General features: G+C 46.7%; 1 protein-coding gene across 1 annotated transcript; it reads left to right on the top strand.

Annotated features, from left to right (window-relative positions):
* Positions 1 to 388: 388 nt before the first annotated feature.
* Positions 389 to 16991, top strand: LOC120406726 (transmembrane protein 127-like). Its single transcript, XM_039541791.1, has 3 exons — positions 389 to 793; positions 10722 to 10889; positions 16205 to 16991. The coding sequence occupies exons 1-3, from the start codon at positions 472 to 474 to the stop codon at positions 16492 to 16494; spliced, it is 780 nt and encodes a 259-aa protein (XP_039397725.1). The 5' UTR covers positions 389 to 471; the 3' UTR covers positions 16495 to 16991.
* Positions 16992 to 21590: the final 4599 nt, after the last annotated feature.

Genomic DNA, 21590 nt, shown 5'->3' with positions numbered 1-21590 from the left:
GGGGGCCAGGACTGTCTGTTGCCATGTGTCTGTACAGCACCTAGCACATGGTGGCCTGCTGTGTAGGGTGACCAGATGTCCTGATTTTATAGGGACCGTCCCAATATTTGGGGCTTTTTTTAAATATGGGCTTCTATTGCCCTCCACCCCCTCCTGATTTTTCCCACTTGCTGTCTGATCACCCTCCTGCTGTGGGATAATTAATAAGGAGCGGGTAGGGGCCAGGCCCGCGGGACTGGCTGGTAACGGTCGCTATAAGGACTCAGGCAGGGGGATGCCTGTGATTGGTGTTAGCAGGCCCAGAGGGCAGGGCGAGGGGCGGTGCTAAAGCCACGGCAGCCTCTGCCATTGGTGGGCGGAAGGGGCGGGGCCTGCTGCGGAAGGGAGTGACGCAGACGGTTGGGGGCAGAATGTAGCCAGCCTCGCTTTGGAAACCAGCCGGGGACCAGCTCCCCTTGGCGGTGGGTGGCGATGGAGGGGGATTCGTCAGCCGCCAGCGATAACTTGGGACTGTTGTCCCTCATCACCACGGGCCACCTGCCAGCCCGCTCCGTCCACGAGCAGATGTGGCAGCTGTCGATGGCCACGCAGCAGAGCCTGGCCGCAGCCACGTGCCAGTGCCTGGGCGTGGCAGCCCTGTGCATCGCCCTCTCCAGCCTGGCCTGGATCACGCTGGAGACCAACGTGCCCCTTCATCTGCTGAAAAGGTCAGAGTACTGGGCCGTTATCCTCTACTTCGGGGTGCCCACCCGCCTGCAGTCCCAGCTGTGGCTGAACGAAACACAGAGCACAGGTGAGACAGCCCTAGGGAGACGGGATCCAGGGCGCACAGGACCCACCTTCAGGTGGGAAGAGGGATAAGTGGGGGGGGGTTGAAGGGTAAGAGGTAGGCAACCCTGGGGAGAAGGAAAAAAGAGAGGCCTGGTGGTTGGGAGGGGGCAGAGGTCAGGGGAGGGGTCTGGCAGAGAGGATCATATGCAGGCAGGGAGGAGGGACATCCTCTTTGGTGATCCCAGGAATAGGCTGGATTTCACAGTTGGGAGGGGGAGGGGCAGTGAAGGAGCCTGTCTCCTGGCTGTCTCCAGTGAGTTGTTCGGGGGTGCAAAGGTTGTGAACTATAGTCTTGGGGGTCAGCGTCACCTCTGCCCCCGGAAAAATCATGGATCAGGTTCTCAAGGAATCCATTTTGAAGCACTTGGAGGAGAGGAAGGTGATCAGGAACAGTCAACATGGATTCACCAGGGGCAAGTCATGCCTGACCAACCTGATTGCCTTCTATGATGAGATAACTGGCTCTGTGGATAGCAGTGGACGTGATATACCTTGATTTTGGCAAAGGTTTTTGTAATACTGACAGACCCCAGTCGTCATCGGGAGGGATCAAACCTGGGATCTATGGAGCTTAGTGTATGAGCCTCAAGCTATTAGCTAAGGCTGTAGAGCAGACTCACTAATCACTCTCTCTAAGTGGTCTCAGTGCCACTAGATGAAACAGAACACCACACCCAGGAGGTGTTTTGGGTTACATTTTGATATGGTCTCCCACCGTATTCTTGCCAGCAAGTTAAAGTAGTATGGTGGCTAGGAAGATTGATGGGCTCAACAGGTAGTGATCAACGGCTCGATGTCTAGTTGGCAGCAGGTATCAAGCGGAGTGCTCCAGAGGTCGGTCCTGGGGCCAGTTTTGTTCAACATCTTCATTAATGATCTGGATGATGGGAGAGAGGTAAATACACGGGAGGGTAGGGATAGGGCCCAGAGTGACCTAGACAAATTGGAGGATTGAGCCAAAAGAAATCTGATGAGGTTCAACAAGGACAAATGCAGAGTCCTGCACTTAGGACGGAAGAATCCCATGCACCATTACAGGCTGGCGACCTACTGGCTAAACAGCAGTTCTGCAGAAAAGGACCTGGGGATTACAGTGGATGAGAAGCTGGATATGAGTCAGCAGTGTGCCCTTGTTGTCAAGAAGGCTAACGGCATATTGGGCTGCATTTGTACGAGCACTGCCAGCAGATCGAGGGAAATGATTATTCCCCTCTATTCGGCACTGGTGAGACCAGAGGCCATTTGGAGTATTGCATCCAGTTTTGGGCCCCCCACTACAGAAAGGATGTGGACAGAGTCCAGCGAAGGCCAACTAAAATGATTAGGGGGCTGGGGAACATGACTTATGAGGAGAGGGAACTGGGTTTATTTAGTCTGCAGAAGAGAAGAGTGAGGAGGGATTTGATAGCAGCCTTCAACTACCTGAAGGGGGGTTCCAAAGAGGATGGAGCTCGGCTGCTCTCAGTGGTGGCAGATGACCGAACAAGGAGCAATGATCTCAAGTTGCAGTGAGGGAGGTCTAGGTTGGATATTAGGAAACACTATTTCACCAGGAGGATGGTGAAGCACTGGAATGGGTTACCTTGGGAGCTTGGTGGAATCTGCATCCTTATAGGTTTTTAAGGCCCAGGTTGACAAAGCCCTGGCTGGGATGATTTAGTGGGGGTTGATCCTGCTTTGAGCAGGGGGTTGGGCTAGATGATTTCCTGAGGTCCCTTCCAACCCATATATTCTGTGATTCTATGAATGGAGTACTGTGACCAGTTCTGCACGCCACATTTCAGGAAAGATGTGGAAAAACTGGAGAAAGTCCCGAGGAAAACAACAAAAATGATTAAAGCTCTAGAAAACCTGACTTCTGAGGAAAGATTGAAAAAAATTGGGTTTGTTTAGTCTGGAGAAGAGAAGGCTGAGGGGAGACATACCAGTTTTCCAGTGCATTAAGGAGGAAGGTGTTAGAAGGAGGAAGGTGAAAAATTGTTCTTTGTAGCTAGGACAAGAAGCAATGGGCTTATATTGCAGCAAGGGAGGTTTAGGTTCGACATTAGGGAAAGTTTCCTAACTGTCAGGGTGGTTAAGCACTGGAATAAATTGCCTAGGGAGGTGGTGGAATCTCAGTCATTAGAGGATTTTAAGAACAGGTTAGACAAACATGTCAGGGATGGTCTGATAATTATTATGTAGTCCTGCCTTGAGTGCAGAGGACTGTACTGGATGACCTTCCAAGGTCCCTTCCAGCCCTGCATTTCAATTATTTCTCTGATTATGCACCTGCCTAGTTGTGTGGTACTGTGCTTCTGTGACTGCCTGTGGTAGTGAACGCTGCACACAATATGGGCAGAAATATTTCCTTGTGGGTTTTTTCCCCTAATATACTTACCATGAATCTACATGAGTTCTCGTGTTGTGGGACACTGTCAAAAAGAAAGAACCGATCAGTTATCTCACTGTGCTCTTCAATCTTTAATTTCTGGTCTTCCATCAAGTCCTCTCAAACTCCTCTCTTTTCCAGGCTAAATCATTCTAGTTTTCTGATCGATTCGGTGGCACTAGCAGCAGTGAGTTTGATTAATGCTGCTACCTGTGAGTAGCTTTATTTTAGTGGGTTTTTAACTTATAAATAGGACCTGGATGCTACAAGTTGCTGCTAATAACAAGCACTCTGCAAGCTAATAAGGCCTATACATAAATGACTTGTCTTATGTAAGTCTCAATCATCACTCACTCTCACAGATCTTGGGAGACAGACCTGTCCTCGCTTACAGACAACCCCCAACCTGAAGCAAATACTCACCAGGAACCTATCCTTGCAACAAAGCCCGATGCTAACTCTGTCCACATATCTATTCAAGTGACATCATCAGAGGACCTAATCACATCAGCCACACCATCAGGGGCTCATTCACCTGCACATCTACCAATGTGATATATGCCATCATGTGCCAGCAATGCTCCTCTGCCATGTACATTGGCCAAACTGGACAGTCTCTACGCAAAAGAATAAACGGACACAAATCTGACATCAGGCATCATAACACTCAAAAACCAGTAGGAGAACACTTCAACCTGTCTGGTCATTCAATGACAGACCTGCAGGTGGCAATTTTGCAACAGAAAAGCTTCAAAAACAGACTCCAACAAGAAACTGCTGAGCTGGAATTGATATGCAAACTAGATACAATCAATTTAGGCTTGAATAGGGACTGGGAATGGCTGAGCCATTACAAACATTGAATCTATCTCCCCTTGTAAGTATTCTCACACTTCTTATCAAACCGTCTGTACTGGGCTATCTTGATTATCACTTCAAAAGTTTTTTTTTCTTACTTAATTGGCCTCTCAGAATTGGTAAGACAGCTCCCACCTTTTCATGCTCTCTGTATGTATATATATCTCCTCAATATATGTTCCATTCTATGCATCCGATGAAGTGGGCTGTAGCCCACGAAAGCTTATGCTCAATTAAATTTGTTAGTCTCTAAGGTGCCACAAGTTCTCCTGTTCTTCAATCATCAAAATTAATTTTCTGCGAGGTCCCCTACACCAGGTATTCCCCTTTGCTAGAGTGGTGGATTCTTCCCAGTATTATGTTTTCTAGTGCTTTATCCAGTCTTTAGTTGTTCCAAGTGATGGGACTTTCCTTTCCTCATTGTTGCCTTTCTCTGGGCGTTTTCACTCTCTGCTATAATTTGACACCATATACTTTGACTACATATGGCTGGGCCAAATTTGAGTGCGTGGCATTGTGACCTGGTGTGCAGCGTTGCAGCACCACTCCGATTTGGCTTGGCTGCCCCTCCATCCTGACAGGGACGGCCTAGCCAATCCGCCACCTTAGGCCTATCAGGATGGAAAGTGGCACACAGAAGTTTTGACATCCAGGAAGATTGTCCTTGGGATTCTGTGCAGTTTGGAACTTTATCCTGATGGTGAGCCAAAGAAAATCAGATCAAATCAAATGACAGGGAAGGGCAAAGTTCTGCCTCCAACCCAGAGGAGGAAAGGGTCTATGTCTAAAGTCTCAATGGCAAACTGTCAGGTCCAAAGGAAAAATCAGCCTCTCAGACACCCAGTTAGATTCAGTCCCCTCAAGTCTTCAGAAGACAAACAATTCCTGTCTCTGGTGTGCTATGGCAAAGTCCCTGCTTATTTTTAAGGAACCTGTTAGATCTGAGAAGTCCAGATGCACAGGAGTTTTCCTATACTGTAAAGCAGTGGTTCTCAACCTGTGGCTCGATCAGCAGAGAGTTGCAGCCCGTGTCACATCCTCCGGGCCATACAGGTAGTACCGTATCCGCCCACATAATACATTGTGGGCTGCACATGCAGCCCACAATGGTAAATGGGTTGAGAACCACTGCTGTAAAGGTACATGTGGGGGAACCACTTGAAGAGACAAAGGGGCTACTTGTGAGTCTAGGAATCACGGTGTGATCAGTATGTGGCTCCTGTTCTTGCTACAAAGCACAAACAAGGAACCTTTCTACAAGGCTGTAGTGGGACAGCAGCCCTCCCCCCCCCCTTAGATTTCGACTTCTGAGGAAGGTGTTCCAAAAGCCATCTGCCATGTAACCTCCTCCTCCCACCTGCCTGTTTCTATGACAATAGCCCTTCTCGGCCTGAGCTCTATCATACGCTACCATATCACCTTTCAGCCTGGGAAAGGCTTTTCTTGGAAGAATAACCTGATTCAGGGGTGACAGATAGGGAGAATGCTGGATTTGACAATTGTATAAGTAGGGGCATTGCCAGCAGATCGAGGGACGTGATCATTCCCCTCTATTCGACATTGGTGAGGCCTCATCTGGAGTACTGTGGAAAAATTGGAATGAGTCCGGCAGAGGGCAACAAAAATGATTAGGGGGCTGGAGCACATGACTTATGAGGAGAGGCTGAGGGAACTGGGATTGTTTAGTCTGCAGAAGAGAAGAATGAGGGGGGATTTGATAGCAACTACTTGAAAGGGGGTTCCAAAGAGGATGGATCTAGACTGTTCTCACTGGTGGCAGATGACAGAACAAGGAGTAATGGTCTCAAGTTGCAGTAGAGGAGGTTTAGGTTGGATATTAGGAAAAACTTTTTCACTAGCAGGGTGGTGAAGCACTGGAATGGGTTATCTAGGGAGGTGGTGGAATCTCCTTCTTTAGAGGTTTTTAAGGTCAGGCTTGACAAAGCCCTGGCTGGGATGATTTAGTTGGGGATTGGTCCTGCTTTGAGCAGGGGGTTGGACTAGATACCTCCTGAGGTCCCTTCCAACCCTGATATTCTATGATATGATTCTATGAATTATTACTTTTTAAAAGAGCCAAATGTCTCCAAAACAACTGAAAGAAAAGTGATTCCCATCATCCTGGAAAGGAAAGAGAATTGTGTTCCCATTCCCCTGTGCTAGAGGAGGCTGACCAGTCAGAATGAGAGTTTCCCAGTAAGGTCAGGAAGCTGAATGTGTAATTTATGAAATGGGACTTCTAAAAAAAAAAAAATCTTCCTGGTGACAAACTAAACAAAATACCCACCCATGTTGTTAATGACTGCACCAGTAGGCTATGAGGCCTCTGCTGATACACTGAAGGCCTCTATCACATTGGCATGCTTTTCTAGACTGATCCTAGACAAGATCCTACAGACAACCAAACCGTAGACTGGTTAAAAGTCATTTCTATAGAAAGTCTCCACAGCAACATTATTTGTAGCTGATGTACCTATTGAGACCGAAGAGTTCCTTCCAATGTCTATTGTGTCTAATCCCTTGTAGAGAAACATACCTGGAAAGTAGCCATAATATTAAATATCTGCTGTCCGCACTAAATGACTATATTCAGGGTTCTGAGGGTTGTTTCTCTAGGAGGAGAAATTGATCATAGATAATTTATTTGATGCAGACCTGTTCATTTACAAAGAATGTGCCAAGTTGTGTTTCAATGAATGCAGCAGGAATCAAACACAGGAAACAGTGTCTTTGCTCGCAGTTCCAAGTGCCTCTCAAGCTAGCACTTATCCCAAAAGCTCTCTCAGCTGTTTTTCAGGGTCATGCTGGACAATGATCTGGGCAAACTGGAAAAATGGTCTGAAGTAATTAGGATGGCAGGGGATAGCTCAGTGGTTTGAGCAGTGGCCTGCTAAACTCAGGGTTGTGAGGTCAATCCTTGAGGGGGCCACTTAGGGATCTGGGGCAAAATCAGGATTGGTCCTGCTAGTGAAGGCAGGAGGCTGGACTTGATGACCTTTCAAGGTCCCTTCCAGCTCTATGAGGTAGGTATATCTCCATATAATAAGGACAAATGCTAAGTATTCCACCTAGGAAGGAACAATCTGTTGCACACGTACAAAATAGGAAATGACTGCCTAGAAAGGAGTACTGCAGAAAGGGATCTGGGGGTCATAGTGGATCACAAGCTAAATATGAGTCAACACTGTTGTAAAAAAAGCAAACATTGTTCTGGGATGTATTAGCAGGAGTATTGTAAGCAAGACACAAGAAGCAGCAGAGTCCTGTGGCACCTTATAGACTAACAGACATATTGGAGCATAACTTTCAGGGTGACATGAGCTTTTGTGGATGCATCCAACAAAGTGGGTATTCACCCAAAAAAGCTCATGCTCCAATACGTCTGTTAGTCTATAAGGTGCCGCAAGACTCTGCTGCTTTTACAGATCCAGACTAACACGGCTACCCCTCTGATACAAGACACAAGAAGTAATTCTTCCTCTCCACTCCATGCTGATTAGGCCTCAGCTGGAGTCTTGTGCTACATTTCAGGAAAGATGTGGGCAAATTGGAGACAGTGCAGAGAAGAGCAACAAAAATGATGAAAGGTCTAGAAAACATGACGTGCCGGAAGATTGAAAAAATTGGGTTTGTTTAGTCTGGAGAAGAGAAGACTGAGAGGGGACATGTCAAGGCTGATTTCCCACTCTGGCACTCTGAGTGCAGAAGGTGGGGGCCCGCAAGGCCTCTAAAAATTAATACTGGCCACTCCAGGCTGGTTTTAAACTCCCACAGTTACAGCTTCTCTCTGACCTTGGATGGGTAGATGCTGGCACCACCCCAGTGCAAAAAACCACTTTTTTAGAAACCAAGAAGGCGCACTTGGGAATTCCTTCCTGTGGGGTACCCTCAAGCCCTTTCATCCCCGCTCCAGGGAAAAGCTTAGAAAGAAAAACAAAGGAAATCAGCTGTTGCCACCAGCTAATTAAACAACATGTGCACAAACCTCTTAGGACACCAAAAATCCAATCCTGTTCTTAAAAAAGGTAAGTTTTATTAAAAACAAAGATGGGAAATGCATCTAAAAACTCAGACTATTGCTAGATTTTAAAAAGAACCCCTTATAAGGATTAAGCATCAAAATAACTTTCTTGAGGTCCAGCTTAAAGTTTACATGCAAAACAAAAGCACCTGGGGCTAGCACAGAGGAGTCCACAAGCCATAAAGAAATAAAAGAGAGAAACCTAATCACGTCTTTCTAGACATTTCCTGATTTACTTGCATATCTGGGGTTTCAAATGACTAGTTTCTAGGTATGAGCTGATGATTTTTCATACCTGGCTCAAAGCTTCTTACAGCATTGCAACTCTGTCTCTCCTCTCCGGAGAACAACAACAGACAGACAAAAGGGGAGTCTTGTTTCAATTTTTAAAAGTTCTAGCCTTCCCATTGGCTCTTTTGGCCAGGTGCCCACTCAATTCCTTTTACCTATGCATGCAGTCAGACTTTTTAACACTTTACAGGTAAAGCAAGTAGAGAACAGCTACTAAAAGGGATTTTGTAGCTAGCTGGCTGGCTGGGTGTCCATAAAAGGTAGATACCTCCAGCCCCTTCATTTATCATAGAACATAACAGTTTTCAAGTACATAAAAGATTGTTACAAGGAGGAGGGAGAAAAAATGTCTCCTTAACCTCTGAGGCTAGAACAAGAAGCAATGGGCTTAAATTGCAGCAAGGGAGGTTTAGGTTGGACACTAAGAAAAACTTCCTAACTGTCAGGGTGGTTAAACACTGGAATAAATTGCCCAGAGAGGTTGTGGAATCTCCATCATTGGAGATTTTAAGAGCAGGTTAGATCAACATCTGTCAGGGATGGTCTAGATAATACTTAGTCCTGCCTTGAGTGCAGGGGACTGGACTAGATGACCTCTCGAGTCCCTCCCAGTCCTATGGTTCTATGCTACCAATGCTGTGTGTGTGTGTGTGTGTGTGTGTGTGTGTGTGTGTGCGCCTTGTTGTCTTCTCTGTGCCTCTGTCTCTGTGGTGAATATCTCATATTCACACAGCTCTGCCAATCAATGCCCAAGCCCGTGTGTATTATATCAGCCCCTGTGTGTCTAAAATTACCAAGTACATTTTCATTTGTGTCTTCATAAAACAGGATCTGAATGCAAGTTTTCAGAGCTGAAATCAGGCCCACCATCTTGTCACAGTGGCTCTGACAACATTTTATCCCCTCTATGTGGAGCACAGGCCAAGCTCATGTTAATATCTAGCAAGGTGTGTTGGATCACTTAAGAATGAAACCTAGGGCAGTTGTTTCAAATGTGCTAGCAACCCAATAGGTGTGTCCTCTTTGCTACGACACTCACCCACTTGTTCTTCTAACAGAACAACTCTTTTATATCTTTTCTTTTCTTGCATCCATATTGACTCTCTCTGAGTGCTGCTCTCAAATTTACAAAATCTGGTGGCCTTTGGGCTGGTCTCTAGGGATACAAGTTGCAATGGATCATCTCCCATTCTCCCCAGAGAGTCCAGGGTTTTGTAACTTTATATTTCTATCCTTTTTTTAAAGGTCTGTTAAGCCCCCTTTGAAGTCTTTCCGTTGGCTTTAGATCCATGGAAATCTGGAGTGCCTATCTCAGGCTCTAGGGACCCCAGCCATACATCATAAACACAAACACAATTGAACTATTCACAGAGCACCAAATTCGCCTCGCCACCACAAATCTTGATTTCCCATTGATTTCTTGGCATTGCCACTGGCCAGCTGGGTGACCTTAGGCAAATAACATTGTTGTTCCCTGCCTCGGTTTCCCCATTTGTACAATGGGATGATAGTTATCTCCTCTATAAAGTACTTTAAGGTCTGTTGCCGAGAAGCGCTGTAAAAGAGCTAGGCATTATTTATTATTATTCAATGGGACTTAAGCATGGACTTAAGTGTTTTGCTAAAGAGGGATGGCCTTGAGAACATGCTTTAAGCTGAATCAAGGCCTTGGTGAGTTGTTCTCTTTAACCATGTAGCCTTCATGGGCTGGAGAGTTTAAAATGCCAGAGCCTGTTTGAATAACTTGGGTTGCCAGGCTTTCCACTGTGGCTTTCTTATTCACTCTGCTCACCAGGCTGAACGGTTTTAGCGCCCATGCTTATGACAGCTGCTTAGATGGGATGCAACTGGAGGACTTTCTTCCTTCTCTGGATTGGGGAAGGATATTCTTTCTAGCCTGGAGGGATTCTGAAGATAGAAGTGCCAGGACTCAGCTCTCTCTCTTATTCATGTTGTTATTTGCATCAGGATAGTGCAGAGAGGCCAGAACCCCATTGTACCGTACATATAAAAAAAAGAGATGGCCCCTGCCCTGAAGAGCTTACAATCTAAATACAAGGCAAGAGATGGATACAACAAAGAGATAATGAGTTCGTCACTGAACGTCCTGCTGCAGATATACATGCTCAATGTATGGTGTCGTCAGCCTGAATCTACAGGTTATAGAAGTCCATTCGTTTCAACAAAATGTTGATGGCCAATGGCAGCAGCAGAACATGTGGAAAGGGCCCGGGATACAGGGAAAGAGTTATTAAAAGAACTCTTCAGGCACTGTTGTCTTGTACTTAGTCATTCAATTTAATTTCATGTTGTCCTGTATTCATTCTGCTTTTTTCGTTTTGATTGAAGAAATTGTTCTCCTGTCTTCGGATCAATGGGTCTTCGTAGATGTGATGATGGGAATTTGTTTCCTGAGTGTGTTGGTGGGCTTCATTGCTTTCCTGCTTGACTTCATAGAGATAAAGAAGCTAGGAGTGGCACGTCTGATCATTGTAACAGTCCTACATATTTTGTCAGGTAACTTTTGTTAGTTGAACAGATTTTTGTAACCTACATTAAAGAGGTACATTCAACTTAATTTAAACCACCAACTGTTCTGTCTTAAGAAAGTATATTGGGTTTTTGTAAAACTTAATATGAATAGAAAAGTTTTCCTGTTTGATTTAAAAAAAAAAAAAGTTCATTCATTTTGAGTACATGTAAGTTTTCCTCAGCAGGCTTGAAATCCTAAACAGCAGCAGCATTGGGCTAGTGCAGGAGAACCAGAAGGTGAATGGAACTAGATTCAAAAGTGAAATTTACCAGCCTGGTAACACGCACAAGTTGCTCCCTGCTGGGCCAGTTGAGTTGTGCTGGTTCTGCTGTTGTTTTGGAATGCTGCTTCTAATGGATTTCTATAAAACCATTCATATTAAAAAGTCATTGTCCCAGGGGAATCAAATGCATTAAGTAAACAGCCAGCCTGAAAAGCAGCTAGCTGATCACAAGGGTCCCTGTTGGCCTTAAAAAATCTATGCATCTATAAATCAGCCATTGTACATTTTCAGTTTTAACAGCTTATGATGATGTTTTTGTTTTGACCCTGCCCTTTTAAGAAAACTGCTCTTAAGCAGAAACTGATTGCAGAATGTAGTCCTTCAACAGAGAGAAAAGAATCCTCTTGTTGACCATGTAATTGGCACAGTATCGGGGCAGGAGCTAACACAGTTGTAAAGAGAGGCCTGGTACTGCAAATGCCGGAGTGTAAATAGAGGTGTGTTTTGTAGAAGGCTGTGTGTCATTTCTTAAAACATCCCTAGGCAAGATGGGTTCCAGGTCGCTGCGAGTGTATGAGAGATTTCTATTAAATTAAAGCTTCCATTGATATCATGTTAGATTCTTTCGTCAGGGGAAGAAGAGATGGTCTTGTGGTGAAAGTACTTGTTTGAGACTCAGGTGGTTGAGGTTCAGTTCCCAGGATTATTGTACAAATTTAGGCAAGTCCCGTAAAGTTTGTGACCAGAGCTGATTTTAAAAAATAGAATTTCTGACCTGCAGTATAAAATGTTTTGTTTCAGGTCAGGCTGACGTAACTCTCTGTGGCTGCCCCATTGGAATTCCAGATTCCTCACGCCCCCATTTTCCCTTATTGGCCCTGCTCTCTGGCCCGAGGACATCTCTCATGATGCATCGTGGTCTCTACCTGTGGATGAGCCACTACCGTGTATCATGGTACTCTTACAATGCACCTGAGGTCTCAGCCACAGCCAGAGACCTCAGTGCATCATGGGAAATATAGTCCAGGCCGGGAGCAGGGACCATAGGGGAGAACGGAGGCATTAGGGACTCAAAACTCCAAGACTCATGAGGCACCATAGTGTCCCAGGCAGACCCAGCAGTTGGGACCAACACAGCTACAACACCTCATGCAGAAATGAACATTGACGCAACTGCAGTGAAACATTTCACTTTGACTGTCCCTGACGGATATTTTTGGTGAAATCGATCATTTCCAGCAGAGAATTTCAATTTTGATGAAACCCTATTGTCCAAATGTTTTCCATCAAACCTGTATGCGAGGCACTCTGACATCATATCAATGGGGATCATATACGTACCTAGACAGACGGCATTTGACACAGTTTGGTTGATGAAATAGACACATTTGTGTTTATTAATAATGAAAATAATAAATCATAGCAATGTTTTTTGGATAGTTATCTACAGAATATTTTTAAACGGGGCAACTGGAGAGCACATCCTTGCATTACAGACGGCCATCACATCAACAGCTTGCTGTCCTCTGGGCCTCATGTTGATACGTGTGCCACCCATAGGGTGACCAGATGTCTCGATTTTTATAGGAACAGTCCCTGTTTTGGGGACTTTTTCTTATATAGGCATCTACTACCCTCCACCCCGTCCTGATTTTTTACACTTGCTATCTGGTCACCCTAGCCATCCACAGCACCCAGAACAATGAGGAAGTGGGCGGTTTTGTAGACTCCCCTGAAGCTGCATTTCTGGGTCACACTCTTGATCTAGAATACGGTCTTTTCATAGGAGAGCAACTAGGGAGTGCTCCATGGTGGGGGAAGTGGCAGCCTGCTGACCCCCTGTCTGGTCAATAACTCACTGAAAGGACCCAGTAACCAGGAGCTGTGGTCACCTTCACCCAGAGGTGAAAGTAAGCCGGTCCGGTCCGGCGTACCGACAAGAGCCAGTACGCCGTGCTGGACCGCACCGGCTTCCACGGCGGGGATTAAAAGGGCTCTGGGCTGCCTGCAGCGGCGGGCAGCCCAGAGCCCTTTAAATCCTGGCCACGGCTGAGATTTAAAGGGCTCAGAGCTCCCCACCGCTGCGGGCAGCCCAGAGCCCTTTGAATCCCGGCCGTGGCTCTGGTGGCCAGGCAGGGGCTGGGGATTTAAAGGGCTCAAAGCTCCCCATGGCTGCGGGCAGCCCAGAGCCCTTTCAATCCCGGCCGCAGCTGGGATTTAAATGGCTCAGAGCTCCCCGCGGCTGCAGGCAGCCCAGAACCCTTTGAATCCCGGCTGCTGCTGAGATTTAAAGGGCTCGGAGCTCCCCATGGCTGCAGGCAGCCCAGAGCCCTTTAAATCCTGGCCACGGCTCTGGTGGCCGGCCTGGGGCCAGGATTTAAAGGGCTCCGGGCTTCCCTCAGTGGCAGGAGCTCTGGGCCCTTTAAATCCCTGCCCCAGCCACACAAAGCTTGGGGTTCCCCCTGGCGGCCAGAGCCCCGGGTACTTTAATTTGCCCCTGAGCCCTGGGGGGCTCCCAGCCACCTCTGCAGCTGGGAGCCCCTGGTTGATTTAAAGGCTCTGGGTCTTCCAGCCACAGCTGGTTCCCCAGGGCCTTTAAATCTTTAGGCCACGCCTCTTCCGGGAGAGGCCACGCCCCCTCAGGACTCGGGCAGTACCGGTAAGTCCTGTAAATTACTTTCATCCCTGCCTTCACAACACACAGGGTACTAGTTCTGCCTGTTCCTTTGAATTGTTGCCTGTTAATAGCTATGAGGGCACAGGTCAGGGTTTGTTCTTTGTCTCTCCCACTTGTCTGTCGGGAGACTGGGTGGTGCATAACATTCTTTTCCTAAAAAAGTATACAGTGACTCCTCGCTTAATGTTGTAGTTATGCTCCTGTAAAATGCAACTTTAAGTGAAACGATGTTAAGCGAATCCAATTTCCCCATAAGAATTAATGTAAATGGCGGGGGGGGGGGGGGGTTAGGTTCCAGGGAAATTTTTTTCACCAGACAAAAAACATATTATATAGATAGATATATACACACACAGCGTCAGTTTTAAACAATTTAATACTGTACACAGCAATGATGATTGTGAAGCTTGGTTGAGGTGATGAAGTTAGAGGGTGGAAGTGGGTGGGATATTTCCCAGGGAATGCCTTGCTGCTAAATGATGAACTAGCACTCGGCTGAGCCCTCAGGGGTTAACACATTGTTGTTAATGTAGCCTCACACTCTACAAGGCAACAGGAATGGAGGGAGGGGAGACAGCATGGCAGACAGAGGGATAGCTCAGTGGTTTGAGCATTGGCCTGCCAAACCCTGGGTTGTGAATTTAATCCTTTAGGGATCTTGGGCAAAAATCTGAGCAGGGGGTTGGACTGGATGACCTCCTGAGGTCCCTTCCAACCCTGATAGTCTATGATTTCAGAGATACATACCCTGTGTGTGGGGGAGAGATATGTGCATTTCCCCTTTAAGTACGCTGACCCCATTGTAAGTACATTGCCTTTAAAAAAAAAATCAGAAAGTCGAGACAGCAGCTGCGGCCACCAAGCTCTCTCTCCGTCCTCAGCCCTGTTCTGTCCCCACCCTGCTCTATATGGAGAAGGGGTAAGTGGGAGGCAGGTGTAGGGGGGAGGGGGACAGCCTGACATTAGTGCCCCTCTTCCCCCCTCCCAGCAAGTAGGAGGCTCCTGGGAGCAGCTCCAAGGCAGAGGGCAGGAGCAGCACATGGCAGTGTGGGGAGGGACACCTGAACTGCCCAGCAATTGCTAGCCTGCTGGGCGGCTGCTGCGCAGGGAACTTAGGGGAGCGGGGAGCTAATGGGGGGCTGCCGGTCAACCCTAGTTCCAAGCCCCCACCAGCTAGCCCAACCGGCTGCTCTTTCTGCAAGCAGTGGACAAAGCAGGTGGCTGCCAAACAACGTTAGAAGGGAGCATCACACAACTTTAAATGAGCCTGTTCCCTATTAAATCAGCAATGTAACAACGTTAACCGGGATGACTTTAAGTGAGGAGTTACTGTAGGTGCCTAACTGATCAAGGTGCCTAACTGCGGTTTTAGGGTCATAAATACCTTTGAAAATCCCCCCCACCCCCACCCCCACCCGCAGGTCTCAAAGCCCAGATCTCATTGTGCTGGTATTGCTTATACATTATAGCCCCTTCATGTGAGCCAGGAGCTGTGCTCATCTTGTTCTCTAGCATGTTTGTGCCTAATGGCTTCAGAGTGAAATCCTGCCAGGCATTATAAAATGTGTTAGCAGCGTGACAAGGCTCATCATGCTCTTATCCAAGCCTGAAGCTGGGGTAATGGGGGGGAGGCTCATGTCTGCAAACAAAAACAAACTGATCATACGCTTCCAACTCCCAAATCCTCTCAGTCCTGCAGGTCCCTCGCCCCCTACAAGGCCCACCCCCACTTAAGCCTCTCCTGAAAAGGAGGAAAGCTCTGTCCTCTTCAAATGGAGGATTATCACAGTCCTAGCCCAACCCCGCATTGCGTTGAGTCGGGGAATGGAGAGGCTATGTAACCAAACAATCCTTAACCATCCGTGCACTCCCTGATCTGCATTGTAGCTTGGGCTACTCCACATGTGCTGCTTTGGAGGATAGAACTGAATGAGAAGCAGGCAGTGTGATGGTGCTTTGGGAGTTGGCACACGGGGCCTTCAACTACCTGAAGGAGGGTTCCAAAGAGGATGGAGCTCGGCTGTTCTCAGTGGTGGCAGATGACAGAACAAGGAGCAATGGTCTCAAGTTGCAGTGGGGGAAGTCTAGGTTGGATATTAGGAAACACTATTTCACTAGGAGGGTGGTGAAGCACTGGAATGGGTTCCCTAGGGAGGTGGTGAAATCTCCATCCTTAATGGTTTTTAAGGCCCAGCTTTAAAAAGCCTTGCCTGGGAAGATTTAGTTGGGGATTGGACTAGATGACCTTCTGAGGTCTCTTCCAACCCTAATCTTCTATGATTCTAAGTCATTAGGAAGGGAGGGAGGCTGGTGAACTAGCAGCATGGCTACAGGTATCAGCGGTTGCAAATCACTGCCATAAAGTCACTGGTTTTCTTTTCTTTACTCTCTTTTCACAGCCATTCTTTGTGCATTAGTTCTGGTGTTTTGTTCTTGGATCTTAACAATAATCCAGAAGCCTAGCGTCAATAATTTGTTAAATAAGCACTACTATGTAACGTCACTGGGAGAAAGTTTCTACTTAACCATCGCAGCATTTATTTTCGCAAGCCTCGCGTCCATATTTAGCGTCTGGTCAATGAAGGTCTATGGAAAAGATTTGCTTCCTTCTCAGAGAGTTGGGGACAGCGAAACCAAAGAAACCAACCGTTTTGGTCCAGGTGCTCAGCAGCCAGTGTTGCTCTTTTGACGTCAACGAACGGCACCAATTTATAGCGCCCGAGGAACTTGCCCCGTGTTTCAGGAATTCTGTTGCAATGCTGTTAGCAACATACCTAACTTTGTCATTGGATAAGCTGCATAGTTAAATAGATACAGTCGTTTCCATAAACTGTTCTCAAAATATAGAGAAGAAAGATTGAAACCAGTGACCCGGCCAACATTTTCAATGTGTTACTGCTTAGAAACACCTTGGACGTTTTGTACCTTCGGGGATTCGTTGTTTGGAAAGAAGAATTTCCATGGATCTGACCACTGTAGCGTCATTTTTTAATAATGCTGAATCTGTTGTCTCCCACTAGGTTTATTTGGTACAGTGTTATGGGGCTTAAAAGTGTGTCTGTAGAGAAAAATGGTATGTATTCTTTGAGTCAGGGTGATGAATAAATGACATGAATCTTATTATTCAATGTACAAACATGGGATTCGCTTGCATAAACCTATTAAAAGTTAGTCATTTTATCTATTGCCGTTGGTTGTTCTGCGTTTGATAGTCCTTCACTCATTGTTCATGTAACAGGCTGGTGTATCGAACCATGCTGTTTTCCCCATACCTTGCAGGGTGGGTGCCTAAAACTCAGCCCACGCCGTTGCACAAGGTGGGCCGTGTCTGCTCTCATTTTTAATATGGAGGTTCAATTCTGAACAGGAGGTGTTCCAGCTTGATTCAAGCAGCCAGGCCACGCTGCATCTGGACCTGTGACCTCTGTAGGCTGCATGTTGCGATCTGTAGAGAAGATGAAGTTCTTGGTTGCAGTGCTGAGGAATAATAATCGCTCTCCATTCTCTATAAAACTACCAACATTTATCTTGGCTTTTACCTCTTCCCTGCCCCGATGAACTTGTCTGTGTTGCCTCCGTCCACTCGGATCTGCCAGTGACACCAGCCCCAGGTGTGACCCGTGCAGGGAAAGAGGAAGTCACAGCCCTCCACTACCCAACCAGGAGTAACAGCTGGAACCTGGCGCATGGTAAGAGCCGCAGCTGGGGTGCTCCCAGCGCTGGGCCCAGAGCTTGGAGGCTAACGGGGCCTTGGGCTTGTTGGGTGTATGGGGTGGAGGATTGGCCATGGTACCCATGGCAGTCACCCACCCATAAGGCTGGCCCTGTTACTACATTATCCCTCGTATTAACCCTCTCTGACCTGGGCAGCTGCAGAATCTTGATGATGATGCATCATATCTCCCTTCCCTTCCAGCTGCTTACGTCATGTCTAATTAATGGCCCGCTCCTGCATATTGAGTAACTATTCTCCTGTGAGTAGTTCCACTGAAGTCAACAATGGGTAAAGAATATTTTTCACATGCCTAAGTGCTTGCAGGATCAGGCTTAGATTGTAAGTTCCTCAGGGCAGGGGTTATGTCTTTTTATTTACTTTTGGAGGTGCCGTTAGACATAATCACACATGATAATAGCACTGGAATGTCTCTTAGCTTGGAACACAACATTATTGTTCTATGGCATTTATACTGTGGTAGCTAGAGACCAACAGGATTGGGACCCTATTGTGTTAGGTGCTGTACAAACATATAGTCCCTGCCCCAAGAGTTTTTAATCTAAATAGATGAGGCCTAGCAGGGGGAGAAGACAAAGAAACAGACCAGGGTGGGGAGTGGGGGAGGCACTCAACAAACGAAGGTGGTTTTTAAGGGTGCTTGTGGGATAATGTCCATTTGAATTAATAATATTCAAGAGTACACTTTGTTCAGTTTGGAATCAGGGGCTATGGATGGAGTAAATGGATCAAATTCTATAGTCTGTGTTATTCAGGAGGTCAAAATAGATGATCTAATGGTCCCTTCTGGCATAGCTGAAATGGGCCTGTGATATGTGTGTTAAACAGCTCCAGGTGGCAGTAGGGTGACCAGACAGCAAGTGTGAAAAATCGGGACGGGGGTGGGAGGTAATAGGTGCCTATATAAGAAAAAGCTCCAAATATTTGGACTGTCCCTACAAAATCAGGACATCTGGTCACCCTAGGTGGCAGACATTTGGACTTTTCCGGGTAATCCACCACTTGCCCAGAAGATGGCAGCGATATATCTCCTATTCTTGCCTCGCATCTCTATGGCAACAGGGGACAAGCACAAGGGAGAAATCTTCTAGAGGGTAAATGCAAGGTTACAGAAAGATCCATTGCTTCCCGGCAAACCACTGATTTCACAACACACTTTTGCTGATGGTAAAACAAACAAACTTCCATTTCACTTTTTTTTTTTTTTTTGGCAGTGGCCTGCCTGATTAGAGTATTTTGATGACTCTAATCATCCAAAGTTACTGATTCACTATTTTGGGGTGGGAGGTGGGAGCAGGTTGAGGAAAGGATCCTCACGAATAGAGCTACTGTAAGCAGTGACACCATGCACAATCCTAGGTGTGTGAAGCAATGAAAATGGGAGTGTGCATGCAACAATTCCAGCTAAGCTAATAACCATCTGCAGGCAGTGTGTAAGGCTGCTCAACATCCACTAGCTTAAGCCATTCATGCTGCTCATAAAGAGCTGGTCTGGGGCATTTAGGAACTTGGCTTTTTTATTCTGCTTTCCAACACGCTGCAACCCAAAATAAGCTGCTTAACACGTGTTGCATAAGCCTTCCTCAAGCTTATGGAAGGAGCAGTAGAGGGAGCTAATTCACATGCACTAATATGCATGTTAACAAAATCTAGTTTCTATATGCGAAAAATCATTATGGCTGTTTCCATATATTTGCATGCAGAATTTTTGCAATTAGAAGCCAATGTAACATTGAGTTGTCATTGAGGGGGTCTAGTCCTTTGATACACTTTCATCCAAACTATTAACATCAATGGGGAATTATGCACACACGTGCTTAAGAGGGTAGCCCTTTGGGGACCACATTCCAATCGGGTGTAAGTGGTTGCAACTCCATGGAAGTTTACCTGATGTGAACATGCCACTGTTTCCAACCGTCGGCTCAAGCATAACTCAAACCGTTGTCCAACAAGGGTAGAAGTAATGTCCAGAAATAGATTTTCAGTATTAATGTTTTCCAACCACTCTGCTATATTCATATTTTACTTTTAGCGCCTTTTACCTGAAGTTCTCACAGCACTTTACAAAGCTTGATTCCTCACAACAGTCTGATGAGGTGAGCAAGCAGTGTTAGCCCCCTATATAAAACATGACTGGTGGTATTAACAGGTGCCAGAAGCTGACCCAGATAGCCATTAAGTGACTTGCCCAAGGTCAGAGAGTGGGAATTAAACCCTGCAGTTCTGCCTTCCTGGCCTGTTCACTAATCACTGGATCACACGTTCTCCTTTAGTATCAGAGAGGATGAGGCCCTGTTCTAGCAGTTGAGGTGTGAATACCAAGGGAGGAGAAACTGGTTCTGGCTGATGGTGTCAAATTTGCAGATGAACTGGAGCTCAGCAGTTTCTCTTTGAAGTCTGGTCCTGAAGTTTTTGCTGCAGGATGGCCACCTTAAGATCTGCACGTTCTCCTTTGTGATCGTGACTGCCGCAAGAAATACGCATCATGATGGCGACTGGCACAGAAACATGGACGTCTCTCAAACTGTACTAGTTCCAGTGTCAGCTAATGAATTGTTGAGGTTTGAAATCCCACCTTGTGAACAGCTCCAGCAAACCCATGTCTACAGAAAATGGACGTTACCTCAATGCTTCAGATGAGATACCGTTTCTGTTCTTTTACTCTCTGATTACAGTTTCCTTATTGACTGGCAACAAGCTGGGTTTTCTTTAGAAGTCTCCTGCTAAACTTTAGAGGGGGGTTTCCACCCTGTTAGGCTTGACTTTAACAGCTCTGATCCTGATCCTCTGATTTCACAAGCTAAGCAGGGTGACTGGTGACCTTAGATGGCATCCTTCTTTTGCATGGCCCTTGGGCTTTGTGCCACCAGAGATGCTGTCTTTTGGTTCAGATGTAAAGGCAAGGTCCTGACGGATGTGCTCATTAAAGGATCCTATAGCAAGACAATGTCCTGGCCAGCTTGGGTAGTGGCAGAGCAGGGAACAGAACCAAGTTTCCTGATTCCCAGGCCCATGCGCTGATCTCCCAAGAGCGTTTCCTCCTTGAGTAGGCCCCATTGAGCTGAGGCTCTTGTCTGTAGCACTTGATCCTTCAAGCAGGTGTGCCAGAGCTCATCTGATAACTTTGCAAAGATGCCGCGAGGCATTTTTAGTTTTCACAGGCCCTTAATTAATATTTCCTTGATTGGTCATCACCAGGCCGCAGTTTCCAGGCACATCAGGGACAAAGGGGTTGTATGGAGTTAGCAGAGGCTCATTTATAATTATTGTCTTATAAAACCCTGAGCCTGCACACCAAGATCTTGAGGCCTAGCATAAACCTACAGTAAAAAATAAATAGCTCACATGGGCAAGGTAAGGATTAAGTAATATCTGCACAGCACAGTGAGATCGTTGGAGGGGAAGGTGCTGTAGGAAGGAAAAGTATTGGACCTTTTCTACACGGGGTGAGCGGTTGGAGGCAGGGGTCTGTATTGATGAGCTGCCTCAGTGCAAACCCCTAGGGTTAAATCCTGGTCTCATTGAAGTCAATGGCAAAACTTCTATTGTCTGCAATTGGACCAAGATTTCACCCTTAGGCCTGGTCTACACTAAGAAGGGGGTTCGAATTAGGGTACGCAAATTCAGCTACGTGAATAGCGTAGCTGAATTCGAAGTACCCTAGTTCGACCTACTCACCCGTCCAGACGCGGCGGGGTCGAACTCCACGGCTCCCCCGTCGACTCCGCCAACTCCTTCTGCCGAGGTGGAGTACCGGAGTCGACCGCGGCGCTTCCGGAGTTCGAACTATCGCGTCTAGATCAGACGCGATAGTTCGAACTCCAAAAAGTCGAACTCTCCGCGTCGAACCGGCAGGTAAGTGTAGACATACCCTTAGTGTAGACATGGTGCACCAGTGTAATACGTGACTTGCACTGGTACTGCTACCCCGGTTTCTAACATCGTGATGGGGTCATCACACACACACACTCTCTCTCTCTCTCTCTCTCCCCCTGGGCACACTGTTCCCAGAGCATCAGGGTTCCATTCTTGGGCACCAGTCCACGCCATGA

This window comes from Mauremys reevesii, linkage group 5, assembly GCF_016161935.1.
Source record: "Mauremys reevesii isolate NIE-2019 linkage group 5, ASM1616193v1, whole genome shotgun sequence".
Lineage (NCBI taxonomy): Eukaryota > Metazoa > Chordata > Testudines > Geoemydidae > Mauremys > Mauremys reevesii.
Note: the sequence above shows the minus strand (reverse complement) of the source record. Positions and strands in the feature narration are given on the sequence as shown.

Bases quoted from the DNA above. Each gene is read 5' to 3' on its own strand.
- LOC120406726 (XM_039541791.1), top strand. From the start codon at position 472: ATGGAGGGGGATTCGTCAGCCGCCAGCGATAACTTGGGACTGTTGTCC. The intron at 794-10,721 runs GTGAGACAGCCC...TTTTGATTGAAG, and splicing joins GAACGAAACACAGAGCACAG to AAATTGTTCTCCTGTCTTCG. The intron at 10,890-16,204 runs GTAACTTTTGTT...CTCTTTTCACAG, and splicing joins AGTCCTACATATTTTGTCAG to CCATTCTTTGTGCATTAGTT.